The sequence below is a fragment of the Corythoichthys intestinalis genome, chromosome 18 (genome assembly GCF_030265065.1).
Source record: "Corythoichthys intestinalis isolate RoL2023-P3 chromosome 18, ASM3026506v1, whole genome shotgun sequence".
Classification (NCBI taxonomy): Eukaryota; Metazoa; Chordata; class Actinopteri; order Syngnathiformes; family Syngnathidae; genus Corythoichthys; species Corythoichthys intestinalis.
In genome coordinates, this window is record NC_080412.1 from 40,629,176 (window position 1) to 40,649,321 (window position 20,146).

At 39.9% G+C, this 20,146-nt stretch overlaps 1 protein-coding gene across 2 annotated transcripts in view; it reads right to left on the bottom strand.

Moving 5' to 3' along the window:
* The window catches only part of sh3pxd2b (SH3 and PX domains 2B), a 74,736-nt gene that overhangs the window by 30,045 nt on the left and 24,545 nt on the right, over positions 1-20,146 (bottom strand). For both annotated transcript variants that reach the window (XM_057820468.1, XM_057820467.1), the window contains exons 3-6: positions 19,243-19,318; positions 11,116-11,192; positions 3,699-3,790; positions 255-280 (exon numbers count right to left, since the gene is read on the bottom strand). In XM_057820468.1, the coding sequence (XP_057676451.1) occupies positions 255-280; positions 3,699-3,790; positions 11,116-11,192; positions 19,243-19,318 (271 nt within the window). The remainder of the gene's footprint in view (positions 1-254; positions 281-3,698; positions 3,791-11,115; positions 11,193-19,242; positions 19,319-20,146) is intronic.

Consider the following 20,146-nt stretch of genomic DNA (forward strand, 5'->3'; position numbering starts at 1 on the left):
ATGGAGAAGAAAACTGAAAAGGAATGAAATGGATGCAATTTAAGATTGAATTGAGATATGAAAGGGTTTTTTGTTGTTTAAAAAAAAAAAAAAAAAAGTTGGAAAGCATTTAACAAAACAGAATCAATGCTGTTTTTCCACCACTAGAGAGAAACAACGTCACATCACAATAACAATGGTCACAGAATGTTAAGTCATAACAACATGAATTTAGTTGAAAACTAATCAATCATGAACGATTAATAGTGACTCACCTGATTTTTTCTTTCCTGCTGGTTCCCTGATAAAAAAAAAAGACAAACATATATTACAACACTGTAGAAATATACATACCATTTACATTCCTAAACATTAAATGTAATTTATCGTTTCATACAATTGGATTTTTGTGACCAAAACTTTGAAAACTAAACTAAAAGACGAAAGCAATTTGATAAGAATGTGCATAGTATATTTTTATTGTCTTCCTTTCGCTATCACTCAACTCATTTTTCATCAACAATAATGTTGTCAGCCATATAAAGTGTTCGATCTGTTGATTGTAGCTGCAGGGGTCTCAATAAATCTTTCATCACAAGTATTACTTATTGCACTATGAAAAAGCGAAAGAAAAAAAAAAGTATGAGGGACAAGCAAGCAATCCCGTGATGAATATTGCTACCAAGCAGCTTAACATTTGTGCATTATATGTGGTGTCTTCATTTCTTGGAAACGTCAGTGGCGAATATTATTGAAAAAGTAGCAGTGGGAATAACACTACGTACTCATATATAATTCGATGTTATAATTAAAGCAGCACTAGGGAACTTTTCAACTTTTATAAATTCTTTTCGTAACATTTGTGAGGATATGTCAACTGACAACTAGTTGAATGGCACTTCTGTTATAGCCTGAGAGTATCGCTTTCAATGGCACTAATTAAAGCAACACTACAGTCCCTGACAAAAGTCTTGTCACTTATCCATTTTGTAGAAATGCAGTGGGGCAAATAAGTATTTAGTCAACCACCAACTGTGCAAGTTCTCCTACATGAAAAGATTAGAGAGGCCTGTAATTGTCAACATGGGTAAACCTCAACTATGAGGGACAGAATGTGGAAAAAACCCAGAAAATCGCATTGTCTGATTTTTAAAGAATTTATTTCCAAATTAGAGTGGAAAATAAGTATTTGGTCACCTACAAACAAGCAAGATTTCTGGCTGTTAAAGAGGTCTAACTTCTTCTAACGGGGTCTAACGAGGCTCCACTCGTTACGTGTATTAATGGCACTTGTTTGAACTCATTATCGGTATAAAAGACACATGTCCACAATCTCAGTCGGTCACACTCCAAACTCCACTATGGCCAAGACCAAAGAGCTGTCAAAGGACACCAGAGACAAAATTGTAGACCTGCACCAGGCTGGGAAGACTGAATCTGCAATAGGTAAAACGCTTGGTGTAAAGAAATCAACTGTGGGAGCAATTATTAGAAAATGGAAGACATACAAGACCACTGATAATCTCCCTCGATCTGGGGCTCCATGCAAGATCTCACCCCGTGGCGTCAAAATGATAACAAGAACGGTGAGCAAAAATCCCTGAACCACACGGGGGGACCTAGTGAATGACCTACAGAGAGCTGGGACCACAGTAACAAAGGCTACTATCAGTAACACAATGCCCCGCCAGGGACTCAAATCCTTCACTGCCAGATGTGTCCCCCTGCTGAAGAAAGTACACGTCCAGGCCTGTCTGCGGTTTGCTAGAGAGCATTTGGATGATCCAGAAGAGGACTGGGAGAGTGTGTTATGGTCAGATAAAACCAAAATAGAACTTTTTGGTAGAAACACAGGTTCTCGTGTTTGGAGGAGAAAGAATAATGAATTGCATCCGAAGAACACCATACCCACTGTGAAGCATGGGGTTGGAAACGTCATGCTTGGGGCTGTTTTTCTGCAAAGGGACCAGGATGACTGATCTGTGTAAAGAAAAGAATGAATGGGGCCATGTATGGAGAGTTTGAGTGAAAATCTCCTTCCATCAGCAAAGGCATTGAAGATGAGACGTGGCTTGGTCTTTTAGCATGACAATGATCCCAAACACACAGCCAGGGCAACAAAGGAGTGGCTTCGTAATAAGCATTTAAAGGTCCTGGAGTGGCCTAGCCAGTCTCCAGATCTCAACCCCATTAAAAATCTGTGGAGGGAGTTGAAAATCTGTGTTGCTCAACAACAGCCCCAAAACATCACTGCTCTAGAGGAGATCTGCATGGAGGAATGGGCCAAAATACCAGCAACAGTGTGTGAAAAGCTTGTGAAGAGTTATAGAAAACATTTGACCTCCATTATTGCCAACAAAGGGTACATAACAAAGTATTGAGATGAACTTTTGGTATTGACCAAATACTTATTTTCCACTAGGATTTGCAAATAAATTCTTTAAAAATCAAACAATATGATTTTCAGTTTTTCTTTTCCCCACATTTGGTCTCTCATGGTTGAGGTTTACCCATGTTGACAATTACATGCCTCTAATATTTTCAAGTGGGAGAACTTGCACAATTAGTGGTTGACTAAATACGTATTTTCCCCACTGTACTTAAAAAGTGACAATGTGGAAGTCCGGCAGTGTACCCATGTGACTTCACAGCCCTGCGACGTCAACAACAATGGCGACCCACTAGTTAAATTAATTTTACAAAATGTATTTTCATATGAAAATCACTATAACTCGTATTAACATTTCTTTCAAGAACTACATGTCTTTCTACCCTTTAAGGCTAAACACTACCACTTTTGTCCACCTGCGCCGCTAAAATCGACCAAAACTGAAAGTCCATAGTGTTGCTTTAAAACAAAGGTGGAGGGAGTGTGAAACATTGTTTGATTTTTGAAATTCTGTGTACCAAGGAAATGTGGGTGGATATCTGAACCATTGGTGATTCATGTTCCGGTTTGAAGATGAATTTCTAGTAAACTGCCTCCAAGGTTAGGTAACATAATGTACTGGAATTTTTCTGAATGGCAATGACTGTCCCTTATGACAACATGATGACGTTATGTATAGCTGAGTCCACTCGTAATATCCTCAGAAACCGTACAGTCAATTCCGTTCTTGAAATGCTTTATCACTACTATTTTAGCTATCAAATCCTTTCTGCAAAACATTTTCCTTCGTGGTTTGTGACTGAGGAAGTAAAAACCTTCACTAAATCATGTCTGGCTGTCCCACCAATGAAGCTGCACAAACTAAAAAGCTGTAATCTAATTTCAGTGAAGACAAACCATGGTCCTCCTGATAGTCCACCTTACCCTTCTTACTGCCCCCCGCCATAGGCTTATAAATTTGAGTTTATAGAGTTAGGAGCTATTTGTCCTTGGCAATCACCTACGACCGTGTGCAGGATGCAAAATATTCTCTAAGTACTAATGACACAGCAGTCTGGCTGTCAGGCACCATGCATCATTATCAATTCTGTAGTGACAGCTTTCCCGTCTTGTTGCGTATTTGCATTCAGATGAGGACTCCTTCCCCTGTGTAAATCTTACTATAATTTAAAATGAAACGAAAAAGTTGACCGGTAACTTAATAAGATATATGGAACGCTCATACCCTCTCTGGTGTACAATTAACACTATTTCTAAAAAAGAATTGATGAATTATTTTGTCTATTTCTTGTTGATACCATCTAGTTAAAGTTCATTGGTCTGTACTTACTCCTTGGGTGGGTTGAGGTCTTCAGGTCTGGTCTCAAAAAACACTCTGACCTCCTCGCATTGTGAGATGTAAACTGGCAGCTGGATGAGGGCCTGCGTAGGCACAAGAAGGAGGAGAAACTTAACAACTCGTGCACACTTGGCACAATGAATTCAGCCATTCTTCTTTTGAGCAATAGCTCATCGAAATTGAAGAAAAATGCTCTGATTAGTAGGTGACAAGTACTTCATCATAGTTACTAATAATGGTTTATCTTTATTAAAGTGCATGTAACACGAAAAAGCATGTTTATTTCATAAAACGCGGTATTTTATGCTCCTGAATGGTATGGACCGCTTGGATGTGTGTGGAAGCGATCGCTATATTTATTTAGTTTTTTGAATCCCGCGCCATGAAAATGACTGACTTCCGGCTTCGGTCTTGCATTGAGGAGGAGAAGGACTCCTCTTCACTATACAGCCTACTGTTGTGTATGAGGACTAAGGATTCAGCTGATTTTTCGGATTAAAACGTTTGTTTTTCGCATCACGCCAGCCAAACAGCTGCAGAAAAATCTTGCTGTATGAGGGAGAGGCGTGTGCGCCTTTTTGGAGTTTCAAAAGGTTCCCATTCACCGTGGATATTTGCCAAAACAAGCCCTACTACTGTGGGACCATTGGACTTACGAGGAAGTGAGTAAACATCTTGTTTTGCATTATGTCAAATACAAAAACGGCGATTACAAAGTAAACACTATTAACTTTCTTTGAATAAAGGACTACTTACATTTGAACATTGATAGGCATGTAAAAAACTCTCCTCAAGCACATTAGCTGCGCGTTAGCTGCACAACAACTGCAGCCGCCCTCCTCCGGGGAACGAGCTGTAAATTGCTCTCCGCCGGGATTTTTGCCGATCCGCGAAGACAATCGACAACCCAGTCGTCATGTCAAAACATCCGAGCTAGTTATGTTTGATTTTCCGCTTCGAAGACTTTGAAACAGCACTCGGTTCGGGTTAGCATGTCGGCAAGCTGTCACGCCTCTTGGTTTGTTTACATTCTCCGAAGCCGCGGAAGGGAAATGACATATGTCCGATTTAGGTGTCATAAAATACCGTTCGGGAGGTGCGACAGTAAAGGTGAAGTCGACAGTTTTGACCATTATGGAGTCATTTTGCCATGTCGTCCTGAATAAGTGCATTTTTATTATTTCATATTCCATTTAGCACAAGACTGTTATTTGTCATGACCATACCATTTATTTAGCAATTGGGGAAAATACTTGGATAAAAAGAATATCCTGTAAAAATACTGAAGTAAAGAGACAGGTACAATGACATTTTGCAGATCTCTTCGTCGAATTTTCCTCGCTGTGAATAGTTCCCCCTCGACGAGCTGACTGGTCCTTCTCAAGCCATTTATTTAGCTATTGGGGGAAAATACTTGGATAAAAAGAATATCCTGTAAAAATATTGGAGTAGAGACTGAAACGATGACATTTTGCAGCTCTCTTCGTCGCGTTTTCCTCGTTCTGAATAATTCCCCCTGAATGGGCTGTATCGTAAAACCGATGAGCCCGGTCTCCCGCTGACGTCATCCACCTGTTGAGGCTTGAGCCCTATAATGGTAGGCGTGGCTAACCGGCAGATTAAAAGACTAATTTCTTGTCATCTGCGCTTTGCTAAATTGTTGCATATAGTCGAATCATCTCAAAATATGATTCTAATTCACATAATAATGCTATTTAAGACTGTTTTTCTCCTGTCCAATGCTCTTTAATGTCTATTGAAATATTTTGACCATTTCATGAATAATTGAATTGCAAATCCTATATTGTTCACTTTTAATGTTGGTGTGCAAATGCTACAACGATGATATAATCGATAACGTAGAACCTTGTGAAATCCATTTTATTTTTTGTCTAAGTCATCATCTCGTTCATCCTCCTAGTTAGAGTCCATCAATCCAGCTCCTCTTTGCTGTCATGTCACTGTGCAAGATCACTTGCATAAGACAAATTGTCTGTGACAACCAGATCAAGACAAACGGCCATTTTTGCTCATGTGACGTCCCCATCTCGTCACAATATGAGGATCTACTTCTTTATTCTACTCCTTTTGTCTCTCAATCTAACCAATTAGAGGGGAGACAGACGCTGACCCTGAATGCGTGACGCTCTAAACCAGGAGAGAGAGAACATCTCCTGTCAAAGTCCTTGTGCCGACTGTCGCATTTATTGCGAGCGAGACGACGCCCTCTCCTGCTGAAGCTGGCAGGCAAACCTGAATACTATCCATCAAGCTCTCTCTGCTGGCCTCTACCTTAGCTTTTAATACTCTTAAGTGTTTCACTTCTGTCCTTTGAGGGAACACAGCCTCTTAATGTCGGACCTGGCAGCTATGGGATGGGAGCCAGACTCCAAAACCAAGGTGCCCTTGTCCCATGTCCCACCAAGACTTGTCATATACACTATAGTTGGTAAAGCCAGTTTCCTAGTTTATGCAAGGTTGATATTAAATGCCCATGTTTACACAGACTATTACTTATTCACAGTGCGTTCATCTCACTCCTGAGCTGAATTTACTATTGACTCCCAGCGACCGAGAGAACCGTGCAGTTCACGAGGTCAAAGTGTGCCGTGATCTTTGGTGTCTTCTCCTTGGATATATGTCTGTCCTTGTGTTTGCCTGTGGCCCGTCCTCTCATTACCATGCTCCCAAGGGACGGGAAGGGAGAGCCACAAGCTTACATCACCGCAAATTGACTTTATGGGTGTTCTTTACAGTGGGCAGCATTAAGGTAATTGTGCGTTTGTGTGTGCGTGTGTTTTCAAAGAACAAATGGAATGAGACTTACAAGTGGATTCGCAGAATTCATTACCTACGCCAAGCATAAAGTAGGTAGGTTATTCTTTTTGCATACTAATGCTTTGCAATGAATCTCACGGGTCTCCAACAGAGAACAGAAAGAAATACTTGTTTTTTGTTCTTTACCCTTTGCTCGTTTGGTATTTGTCACCCATTTTGTAGAAATCTATATCTACGTATACTTCTGATTCTGGTTTATTATCAATTCTTGTCTTTCTCGATCTCACTGCTGCCTTCGAAACTATTTCTCACACAATCCTTCTCGACCGGCTCTCCTCCCTTGGTATCACCCACATACCCCATTCTTGGTTCACTTCCTACCTGTCTGACCGCACACAATTTGTCAAATTCTGCCCCCACAAATCCAAATCCCTCCCTGTCTGTACTGGCGTGCCCCAGGGTTCTATACTGGGGCCCCTCACACCCTCTGCAATCTCCTCTGTATTAACCGTCCCCCGGTTCAGTTTGCTCCTCCCCTCTCCTACACCTTTCGGTCCCTCTCGCCACCTTAGGTTCCAGAGCTTTTAGTGTTAGTGTTAGCATTAGAATGCTAATGCTAGCATGCGAATGTTATTTTATCTTCGTAATTGGGTAATTGGTCCATGTAGGCCAGGTGTCCTGCCCTGCTTTGGGACTACCGGTTCTCCGACTAAAGGATGGCGAGCTACGAATCAAGGACAGGAGCCTGACGACAGTCATTTTCCTGTCCCACAACACAATGGTCAAGTCAGGGTCTGGTAGGAGGCTCTGCAGCTTGTCTGTTTCTTTCCCCACTACTCAAACTAAGCACTTCCAATACCCATTCAACTTCGGATGAATCAAGGTGCGCTACTGGACACTTGCACATCCATAAAACCGAAGGCATTCATGCACTTGGCTGTTCGTTACCCATGAACATTGGGGTGAGGAAATTGGATTCGGTGTTTTTTAATGTTGGTCGACATTGATGGTGTGCACACTAAAATATTGTAAATATCTCTAAGGGTTTTTTTTTTTTTTTTTTTTTGTATCACCTTTTCTATATACTATAGGGCTGCAGCTATCGATTATTTTAGTTGTCGATTAATCGATGAACTAGTTCGATTAATCGAGTAATCGGATAAGGACCATGAAAAATTAAAATACCTGAGCTGAGCCTCAAATGATATTTAAAAAAAAAAAGATCTATGTACAACAAAAGAACAATTGGCTAACTTAAATAGCAAAAGTCACCTAGCTTAAATGCTATAAAATGCTAACTTTTATTTTACAATGCTCTTAACAAATGGTTCAGACACACATTCCCACAAAAAAACGGCTAAATATGCCTATGAACTAAATTATGAATGCATAAAAAAAATTAGCTCAAACAAAAACTTACGTTGGTCTTAACAGGGAGCAGTTGGATTCAGTTATGTGAAATGAGGCAGACCAGAGGGCAGTGTATCCACTCTAATCATAAAACTGAATAGAAACACTTTCAAAATAAACCATTACAACACCACTTTAATTAAGCGAATAATCGAATCAATAAAAATGAATTCGAATCATTTTTTTCTAATCGAGTACTCGAGTTAATCGATTAATCGTTGCAGCACTAATATACTATATTTTTCGGACCATAAGTGGCAGTTTTTTCATAGTTTGGTTCAGGAGCGACTTATGTGTGAAATTATTAGCACATATAATTTCACATGTTATTTTGATGTTTTGGAGTTACACTGATGGTTTGGTAAACTTGTTAGCATGTTCTTTATGCTATAGTTATCTGATTAACTCTTAATAGCTATGGCTACGTTCGCGTTCTGCCTTTGTGTGTGTTCAATTGTATTATTGACTTTTTTATATTGAAATGCATGCTTTTATAGTTTGTGGCGCTTTCACGCCCACGTGAGGGCGCACTCGTACTTGTTTACGTGAAGAAGACCGCTAACACGCCACAAGAAGACGGACAACTACGCAGCTTGAAAATGAGCGAGTGGGCGAGTTAGCGAAAGAGAAACCCGGCTGCGAACCTACGTTCGTTGTTTATGCTTGTAAAATATTTCTACAGAGGCAACGCCTGTGTGTATCATCTTTTCTGTTGTTGTTGTGGGTTTTCCACCCGCGATCGGACACTTAAAGCCAGTTGTGTGGTTGTTTGAACGATGTGCTAATGCTAGCGAACGCACGCTAACCGTTTGTGTCATTGCTGTAACAGCACCTAATTATCATTTATTTACGTTGATGCGAACCTGTTTGGTATCGAGGACGAAATTGATTCCGCAAATTATACGGACGTCAAGCATAGTCATTTGGGAGTTTAGCTCGCTGTATAGCCAGGACCGAGCCGTAGCGTCCTGGTGAGGACTGTATAATCGCATTTCGTTGTTCATGCCTGTACACTTATTCAGCATGTTGTTCTCAATTGTATTTTTATATTAAATTGCCTTTCAAGATGACAGATCTGTTCTATGTGTTGGATTTTATCCCCCAGAAGTGCGACTTATACTCCGGTGCGACTTGTAGTCCGGAAAATTCGGTACATTTTTCACTCAAATTAAACTTGTTTGTCGTTATTTTTTGCCGCTTCCCTCCAGTTGCAGAACCTGATACGCCCACTATTTCCTTGCAAGCCTTATTTAGAACTCATATGGTATTAAGCAGTGTGTGACCAAGACTTAGTCACCCAAACTCAGCATTTATGTAACAAAGTATGCAAAAACTGTGTGTATGTTTTCTCAATCTTGCATTAAATAATAAGACCTTCCAACCAGGGAAATTCCATACAAGTAAGGGTAAAGCCTCAGCTGTACAAAAAAAGTCTGACTCAACTCTTTTCCAGCACCAACATGAAATTCCACCTTGTCAACAAGGCGGCAAATGGAGTAGATAAAAATATTTTGAAGCGTTTAAGTCAAATTTAGAGGCGTTATCTCTGTTCGTATGGCTTTCTTCTGTCGATGGACATCTTTTAGAGAAGGTATCTTATCTAGGTGTCATATCTTCAAATGATTGTTTCGCTCTGAAAGCAATTTTAAATTTTACCAATAGAAAAAAAACCTCAAACATGATTAGTCGGCGAAACGCTGTCTTTAAAAACATCCTCCCTGTTCAGTCTGCTGAAAGACTGATTTGAATAGTTTAAGCAAACTTGTTATATGTAAGAAAAACACCACTTTTGCTGATGAGAACCAGCTCAGCACCACCAAACTTTTGGCCTCAGGGTGTGGTTTCTAGAGAAGGGCTCCAGACTAACATTTATGACTAGGAGCACTGTGGCCCCCAAACCCCAACTTAATTTTTTTAAAAATTAAAACTTAAACTTTTTTGAGCCAAAGCACTCAACAGACAATAATCCTAAAAAATACCCAAACGCTCCCTTCTTCCAAACCACAGCCCACCTCACCAGAGCCTTTAAAAGACTGAATGTTTAACTAATCGTGGTCATTTTTCTCGGGAATCTTTTGTTGACTTGTGATATGGTGATCCAGTATGCCTCCTCGCCTGGGTCTCTCTGTGATTATATGATTGCTGCTGACTTGGAATAAATTGTCAATTTATGGGGCAGTTTACATGGTGACTCTTTGACACAAAGACTCAATGACTGAGTAGCGGACTCGCCTCGCGTGCATATGGTGTCGGCGAAAACGAAAAATTCCGAATCCTGCCTCCAAAGTGGAAGAATTCAAGTGAAGGGGGCTTGCTCTGTATGAATATCAAAACCTCCCGCGGCGCAAGACCGCGCCGATAACGTCAGCACTTGTACACGTCACATTGGGCGTGCGCAGCGGTGCTACTAAACATGAACTCATTCACTCCCAGCCATTTTCACCAGAGCATGACCCTTCGCTCCCAGCCGTTTTTCTGGATTTTGACTGATTTTGCAAGGCCCACAGAAAATTACAAGTACACTTTATTCTAGTACGGCAAAAAAAAAAAGCATGTTCTCCGAGGTCACATGAACCACCCCTGGCGGTATACTAAAATCATATTATGCGTCTCTTTTAGAATGAGGGAACAGTGCTCTCAGGAATAACATTTTACAATTTCAACACATGCCTTTCTGGTGGGAAAAAAACACTAAAATCTAGAAAATCTTGTTGCTGCAAATGGAGCTGATACATGTACATGATAATAAATCTCCAAGGTGTAGCACTGATCTTAATGTTTTCCTTTTGCTCAAAAAGCAGCAATTAGACACAAGCTATCGACATGTTTATGACTGCAGTTCTGCTCCAGTGGAGCCAAAGCAAGTACTTTAATCCCTCCGCTTCAATTTGTGAGGCAATTAATCTCTTCAGTAAAAGTCACCTAATGGCTTGTGTACAGCACAAGCAGGTTAGGAATGAAATTGAGGTAGATTCTGTCATTTGTCACTATTTGCATTCAGGTACGGAGTGTACCGTCTCTCTTATCGGCCTTATCTATAGAGTCAAGCTAAGGACATGTGTTGAATGTCCTATAACACTTGGTTTGTGGGCCTCAAAAATATTTTGTCCGGGATATTTAAGGTGGCTTATCTGCTGAGGAATTTGTGCATTATATCTTAACGTACCACCATACTCACCAGACAAGCATAGACATGTCCTGTCATAGGCTGTAAACTTACCCTGCAGTACTCATTGATAGGCCTTAACCTTTTCATGGCCACATCTCGGATATGGCTTCTCCGGAAAAGAATCTTCCCTGCAACCAAAGCAAGAAAGAGTTACTCAAATGTTAACAGGGTGTTTTTCTGACACTCCTGAAAAACTGATAAAGCACCGTGGTGACGTTGAGCCTGTTATGGTCAACCGCTGTAAATCTAAACTCAAAATAAAGCTCAACTGTGATACACCTGCAACGAGGGGTAAGAATCTCTGCGTACCTCAAGATACGATATGATCGGCGATACAAAGCTCAAAATAATGATGATCTTACGACATGACAATACAGTAATAATCAATACCTGGTCAGGAAATTAATCTAGGATACTGTACAATACAACTGAAAAACAGAGACACAAGCTCTCTTCATCCTTCTGCTTTGAATGAGTTTGTCACTAGTAGACGTCCAATCCTTCAAACGGATTGGACATCTATAGCCATCAGTGGCAACCAATGCCACAGAAGACGGCGAGAACCAAAACTGGTATTTGTCATGTGGGATTTTTTTTTTTTTTTTTTTGCCATGTGGAAAAATGGATTTTAACATGTGGCATTCAAGTGTATGTTCAAAAATCACAGCCACACATGTTTTTCTGCCATTTATTTTGAATGGAAAATTTGGACATGCATAGCCGTCAATGGCATAGCCTGCCTTGGTTGTCAGTTAAATGTCAATGCGGTTTAATGTAAAGTGTATCGTCAAAAATCACAGCCACATGTTTTTCTGCCATTTAAAATGAATGAAAAATTTGGACGTGCATAGCCTTCAATGGCACGGACGTACATGTGCTGCAAAACTGCCATATACTCCCCCAAAAATGCCACATACCCACCAAAAATGCGACAAAGCAAAATCCATTTTGCCATGTGGCAAAACGTGGCAAAAAAAATGCCACATGGCAAAAAAAAAAAAAAAAATAAGCTAAAAGTTTTTTTAAACAGTGACACCCTTTTATAACGTTTTATGGATTTTTAGTGGAAGCATTGCGATAACCTTTCGGGCTAAAATTTATTGCGATTTAATACCTTTACGATATACTGTCACGCTATTATTTTGGGATTTTTATTCAAGCATGAATTATATTCAAGTACGGTGACTCTTAACCAGAAGTTACAATAAAAGATCGCCATCCAATTATTATTTTTTTGGGCTCCTTTGTACAGTAGGATTGGAAGCGATCGATGATGGTTTAGCAAGTTAAAACAAATCCAAAAAGAAGTCTTCTCTATGTCTCCTGTCCCCATCTACCCCCCTTATACTCCTAGATAGTCATTCCTGGCCCAGAGGGTTTAAACATATTTGTTTCCGGAATGTCCTCTCACAAAAAAAGTCCTGTTCATGAGCTGCAGCCTCATGCTGTTGGACATACAGAGTGGGCCATGTTGAGTCACTGCTTCTCTGTTGAAACCATAGAGCTTTGGAAAGCTGTCAAGTACTCTTCCTGTCTATGAGTCGATGGTGACGAGAGATGAGGAAGAGGAAAAATAAGAAAGAGGGATTTTTTTTTTTTTTTTTTTTTGGTGACGTTTACTGGTTTAACAAATTATGATATTAACCACTCATTCTTTATACACATGATCCAAGTGTACTAGGCCTTTTCAAAAAATTAGCATATTGTGTTTAAGTTCATTACTTTCTGTAATGTACTGATAAACATTAGACATTCATATATTTTAGATTCATTACACACAACTGAAGTAGTTCAAGACTTTTATTGTTTTAATATTAATGATTTTGGCAAAAAAGTCAAGAAAACCCAAAAATCCCTATCTCAAAAAATTAGCATATCATGAAAAGGTACTCTAAAGAAGCTACTAACCTAATCATCTGAATCAACGAATGAACTCAAAACCCCTGCGAAAGATTTCTGAGGCTTTTAAAAACTCCCAGCCTGGTTCATTACTCAAAACCACAATCATGGGGAAGACTGCCGACCTGACTGCTGTCCGGAAGGCCATCATTGAAGTCCTCAAGCAAGAGGCTAAGACACAGAAAGAAATTTCTGAGCGAATAGGCTGTTCCCAGAGTGCTGTATCAAGGCACCTCTGCGGGAAGGAAAAAGTGTGGCAGGAAACGCTGCACAACCAGAAGAGGTGACCGCACCCTGAGAAAGATTGTGGAGAAGGGCTGATTCCAGACCTTGGGGGGACCTGCAGAAACAGTGGACTGAGTCTGGAGTAGAAACATCCAGAGCCACCATGCACAGGCGTGTGTGAAACAGCGGCAGAAGCGCCTGACCTGGGCTACAGAGAAGCAGCACTGGACTGTTGCTCAGTGGTCCAAAGTACTTTTTTTCAGATGAAAGCAAATTTTGCATGTCATTCGGAAAGCAAGGCGCCAGAGTTTGGAGGAAGACTGGGCAGAAGTAAATGGCAAAAGTTCAGTGTCAAGTACCCACAGTCAGTGATGGTCTGGGGTGCCATGTCAGCTGCTGGTGTTGGTCTACTGTGTTTTATCAAGGGCAGAGTCAATGAAGCTAGCTATCAGGAGATTTTGGAGCACTTCATGCTTCCATCTGCTGAAAAGCTTTATGGTGAAGAAGATTTCATTTTTCAGCACGACCTGGCACCTGCTCACAGTGGCAAAACCACTGGTAAATGGTTTACTGACCATGGCATTACTGTGCTCAATTGGCCTGTCAACTCTCCTGACCTGAACCCCATAGAGAATCTAAGGGATATTGTGAAGAGGAAGTTGAGAGACACCAGACCCAACACTGTGGATGAGCTTAAGGCCGCTATCGAAGCATCCTGGGCCTCCATAACACCTCAGCAGTGTTGAAGCAGTCATTTCTGCAAAAGGATTCCCGACCAAGTATTGAGTGCATAGCTAATATAATAAATTAAAGGTTGACTTTTGTGTGTTAAAAAACACTTTTTTGTATTGGTCGGATGAAATATGCTAATTTTTTTAGATAGATTTTTGTTTTTTCTTGACTTTTTTGCCAAAATTATCCATTTTTAAAACAATAAAAGGCTTGAACTACTTCAGTTGTGTGTAATGAATCTAAAATATATGAAAGTCTAATGTTTATCAGTACATTACAGAAAATAATGGACTTTATCACAATATTCAAATTTTTTGAGAAGGACTAGTATTTACTTATGTAGTGATAGTTGATCTTCAAACATCCAGTGACCCTTAGTCGTTGTGATGTAATACCACGCGAATTTCAGTGCAAACTTTTCACTGCCCATCTGGGCAGTCGATGCTTGTCCTCAAATCTTTCGAAGAGTTAACCACGCATCCATCCACTCAGCAAACCATAGTTTTGTCCCCTCTACTCTCATCTTTTTTCCTGTTTTCCTTCAAGCTGCTTCAGACATGTGTTTCGCATTCACAAGACAAATAGTTGATGTAGTATGTACAAAAGCATATAGGGCAGATTCAGAAAAGAATCTGTGGTTTGGAGTATGGCTGGAGCAAGCAGACTTTTCTTTGTATCTTCTTAAGCTCTGAATTGAAGTAACTAATACATCATCATCATCTTACTTTCAAGATCCTTTGCCAGCTTTGACTTCCTTCCTGTGTCAAGTTAACAAAAGCACCTCAAGCTGAACGTCGGTGCTCAAATTTCCTACATACAATGTTTGTGGTTTTTTTACAGGTCTTTTGAGTCCTCTAGCTTGTTGGTTCCTGTAGGTAGGTGCCACCCTCCCAGTTCAAATGGATTGGACCACTATAAGCAAGGCTGCAACAACTAATCTTATTAAATCGATTAACGCTAAAACTACCAAGGGTGGATCAGTTGATACAAATCACTTTTGTCACCTGAGAAGGATCGTCTGACCCTAATCAGCATATCAAAACAATCGTTGCTTGTCGGACAGTGGACCGCTCAGGCAGGCAATCGGGCGGACAACCTTTTTACATCTTCCAAAAGCTGCAGTTTGCCTACAGTACAAGGGACAGTGTAATAAAAAAACAAAAAAAAAATTATGTGGTGACATACTGTATGACACTTCGCCGTTTTCCCAGGGCTAGGTGTTGGAGGTTGTTGCCGAAGCAATTTTTCCTTCTGCACCTTCTTTGCGCCCACATGACAGTGAGCCAATTCCCTTGCAAGACCCACTAAGAAGTCCACCCGTCTCTCTTGTATTCAAGATGCTAATTGCAGCTATCCAGAGTGAACCCCCTCCCCTTCACACCTAGGCAGCGAGTCCACAGGAGTGTGTAGGGGGGTGGCCTGCTTGATTGCTTCTTTGAGTTGTCTATTGTTTGACAAAGCCCAGTAGTCAGTTTGGTATTGGGGTCGTTTGACGCCTTTCTGGTATTTTTTTCATAGCCCCAAAAAACCCGGGACTTCCAGTTTTAAGAAATTAGTTGCCAACTATTTGATAATCGCTTTTTGCCGGCAGCTATGAGCAGTCCCGTTTGGGTCCTTGTGTGCGTGTAATGTGAGGCTGCGCTCGCGCCAGTGATTAGAGCATTAGAGAGAGAGAGTTCACTGCTACACTCAGCTTAGGTTGCTGAATTAATCGTATTACAAAGTGTCGAAGGTTAAGTGTCTTTTATGTTGTTGACAACAGTCAAGTCAGAAAGCTGTAATAAAATATTATTTTGGGATGAAATATTAATCTATTTTGTCTTCATTGTTAATTGCAACATGAGTCTTGTATCGAAAATCGTATCATATCGTGAGGTTCCTTGTTTTCTGCTCAGGTTTTCGGAGTCTTCTGGTTTCTAGATGCAAATGTGTACCAGTCTCTATGTAATGTATCTGTATTTCTAAAGGGATCCACGGATAGAAAGGCTTGCAGTTCTTAAAAGCTAACGTTATTATGAGTTAAAATAATTTGATATTGAAACCCCTCTTGATGTTTTCGTTTTTATACAATTTGTAAAATTAGTTTAATTAGTACATCTCCATTGTTGTTGACAGGGTGGTAACATCACACGGTTACGCTGCCGGGCTTCCAGAGTATGACTTTATCTACATAAACATCTGTTCAACCCTTTCAATTTGAACCCGAGACGAACATTAATGAGCATGACAGCACTGTCGATATTTCGCAAAACGAGCAGCAACAGCAAAATAAACAGGAAAGACAGGATGAGACGAGACGAGCCGAGAGTAGGGGGGAAAAAAACTGTGTTCTGCCAAAATGTGCTACACCGGCGAATTTGATACCCACAGTACTACCGTGCGTGGTCAGCTTGTTTTTAGATGCATACAAACAGAACATACTAAAGATGCCATAAGAAAATAGTTCAGCGTAGTAATATCAAATAAGGGTGGTTTAAATATGCTACGTGACTAATGTGGTCAACAGATCAACAATCTGATTTAAAGCTACCACAAGAAAACATCATGCTTAAAAGTATGCGAGGGAAACATGTAGAGCTGAAACGAATACTCGAGTAACTCGTTTAAAAATTGATTTTATTCACCTCGAGGAATCGTTTAATTTTGCCAGCTCTAAGCATCCCGTTTTGCCCAGACTACTTTTAATGCGGGACAACGCGCTGACGTCACGTGCATAGAGGAAGAAGCAATTAAAAAAAAAAAAAAAAACTTACTGCAGCCGACAGCCGCTACAAACTACACCGACGTTGCTAAAAACTACGCCCGCATGATGCTAGTTTGGTAGCAGGTAGTGTCCGATGCGTCTCATAGATATCGCATGCATTTAGGACTAGATGCAAAATGACACTCGGCCGCGTCTGGGCAGCGTTAGTCAACAGCCGCCATCTTTAAGCAGTAGACTTCTCATCGCTAATAAATATAACGTTACTTAGGGTGACCATATTTTGATTTCCAAAAAAGAGGACACTCAGCCCGGCCTCAAGATACTTGAATTTTACTCGAAGTTCACTCAAAGATGTCTCTATCACTTTGATATATTTAAAGTGTGCCCCCTCACTCTGGAATGGAAAATGCAGTTTGAAAATAAAAAAATATATAATAATGACTAAACATACATACATATATATATATATATATATATATATATATATATATATATATATATATATATATATATATATATATATAATGCAGCCCCTTGGAATAGTAGTCCAGTCAATACACATACACACAGGAGGCTATATGCCAACTAAACATTTTTATAAATTACTATCACGACAATTGTCCTTGACAAATTGTTATTCCCATTCAATTGATATTCTCATTCAATGTTCTAGATTGCACACAAACTGTAAACTGACAAACTAGTCAACCAGCATGTTTCCAAACGTAGCAGTTCAAAACTACGTTTCCCATAATGCCTAGCATGGTTTAGCTTACTGATAGCTAGCCGAGGCAAAAATCAAACTTTGCTAGAAAAGTTTACAATCATTGGCAGCGCAACGATGCGACACCAAATGGGATTTTACAGTCAAAGCTCCGACAGAAGTCAACAGTTGCCATTATTTGCGTATTTATCGTTAAAAACTTAACAACTGGGCAGGCGTTGTGGCCAAATCGTCAACCCAGTGGATGGCGGTAATGCCTCATGACAGGGGTAAACTGCCAACAAAAACAAGAAGCGCTACTCCTTCCCTCCCCTCTAGTAGGAGCCATGTGCCATATCTGCTGCCACCTAGTGGCCGGAGGGATTCTCTTCAAATTGGTTCCATGAAAAATCATAAAAACCGGACATTTTTATGAATTTATAAAACCCGCCTGGACGACGAGGATACTACGTGAAAAAAGGACTTGTCCGGGCAAAAGAGGACGTTTGGTCACCCTAACATTACTGTCACATGCTCACGTAACGTTAGCCCTTCGGAGGCTAGTTTCTATTGATTATGACCACTGTCGATGCGCGGCTAACATGTCTTGCATACAGGCTTTATTTAATCTGTAAAAACACAGCGCTGTAGAGTGATGAGGCTGTAAAATTAAAACATAATAAAGCTAACTGTCAGTTTTAGCTCAGTAGTCATTGCTGAATAAATGTGCTCCAATACAGAAGGTATCATACATTTATTTTGAACACTGCAAAAACTCAAAACCCTACCAGTACTTAGTTTAGACTAACTTAAAACTTAACTTAAAAATAGCTTGACACAAATGGAAACTAAATTGAAACACGTGGATTAAAAAAAACACGTAGCTTTTAAGTGATGTGTGTTATCAAGCGTAATTACATTTTTAGGTAAGAAATATGTTTGTTTTTTTTAGATAAATATAAGGTCTAGAATTTTTTTGAGTGAAAGCAGTGAATTTTTTTTCTAGTCACATCTTAGATGAAATTGTTGGCTGTTTTCAACAATGTACATCGAAAATAAAGAAATTGATTGACTGAAAATGGTTCAATATTGGATTAAATGTCTTTTTTTCTCATGTATAAGTATAATTGCTCTTTACCAAAAAAAAACAAAAAAAACAAAAACGTTTTATCCGATTACTCGATTAATCGATAGAATTTTCAGTCGATTACTAAAATATTCGATAGCTGCAGCCCTAGAAACATGCAAAAGGTATTTTGAGGCAACGAAAAGGTAATAAAAGACTCAATAAAAACACAAATAGTAAGTACTCGCCTGCAGGAACTGCAGTAACCCCCGAGTGTTCGTCTAGTGACGGTGACAATCTACGTCATCACCCCGAGCGTCCATTGCGCGCATAAACATGGCGCTCTCCGTTGGTCAAAACATGTCCTAAATATAATATTTTTAAATCAATGGCAATATTTTATGTGTTTCTAATAACATATTTTAGTCTAAGAGAAAAATTGTGGCTTATTAGAGCCTGTAAATCTTTAAATCTGAGGTTCCCTTTAAGGAATAGTTGGGATGGTTTGAAAGGAGTGTTTTCTGTCACCTCGCCCTTTTACTTACTGACTCAGAGTTCATCAAAAAGTTCTGTGTGTTTTTGTGTGTGTATCTGCTGAATGTGTTCCAGACCTGCTTGGCCTCAGTGAAATCCAATCCCCAATCCCATCCCGAGCCTGGTAGGGTGAGTCTTTCTTTCAAACTTTAATAAACTTTTTATTAAGCACACTGTGCGCGTTTGTGTTAATCAAAGAATGATGAACTTTGAACTTGAATGATCACTTGGAAAGTCATAAAAACATTAGTTTGGCAAGGCACGGTTGTGGAACCTTGATGTAAGTGCAGCAATCCTTCGAGTTTGCACTCTTACCCGGTAGGAACGGGATGATCCTCCGCTTGGGGTCTTTCTGACCTCCTTCGACTGGGAATTTATCCAACAACTCCATCTGGAACAAAACAATACATAATTAAATTGCTGCAAATCATGACGCGATAAGGCTGAAAAAGACCGTCGACATTGTTAAAATCAGCAGTTCCTGCTAGGAATTCGGCCAATAACAGAAAAGTCTGCCAATGTTTAGGGAATGCGCTAAACAGATGGTTCCGCCAACCGCCACCCGTCTACTCCTAGACCAGTTGCTGTAAATTCAGAGTGCTTATACATGTCTGTTTTGGTCATTATTGAAGGCCATAAAACCAAATAGTTGCTTGTTTAATCGCGCTGGATTAAGATTGGATGTGACACACATCTCGCAGTAAATCGTGTTACTCAACTTCGACAAAGTTTTATTAGTATTCAATCCTGAAAAGACAAAAAAGGCAAATTTAGGAGAAAATAGCTGGTTAAGCCTGACACAGCTGATACGATTTGCGATAGAAGGCTCACGATCATGATGATCTAACGATACAACAAATATCGATACACTGGTCAGGAAATCATTCTAGGATATTCTACAAATCGGCTAATAAACAGAAAAACAAGCTATGCTAAGCTAAGGACACTTTTTTAAATAATGTAAATAGTTAATTATGATTAGGTTGTGTGTCAAATGTGTTGTGTGATTAACATATGAGGTTATGCAGCACCCCTCTCTCTCCAAGCAGCTTCGTGCGCCGTTTTTCTAGTTCTATAATTTCCAGCAGAGTTCACTACATTTCTCAGTTTGATTATTATTAACTATAGAAAACACAAACAGAACTGAAGGACACTTCTCTCAAAGCATCTTCCTATTTGAGTTTTTTAGTTTAATGTCATGCTAACTCTGATGAAGGTC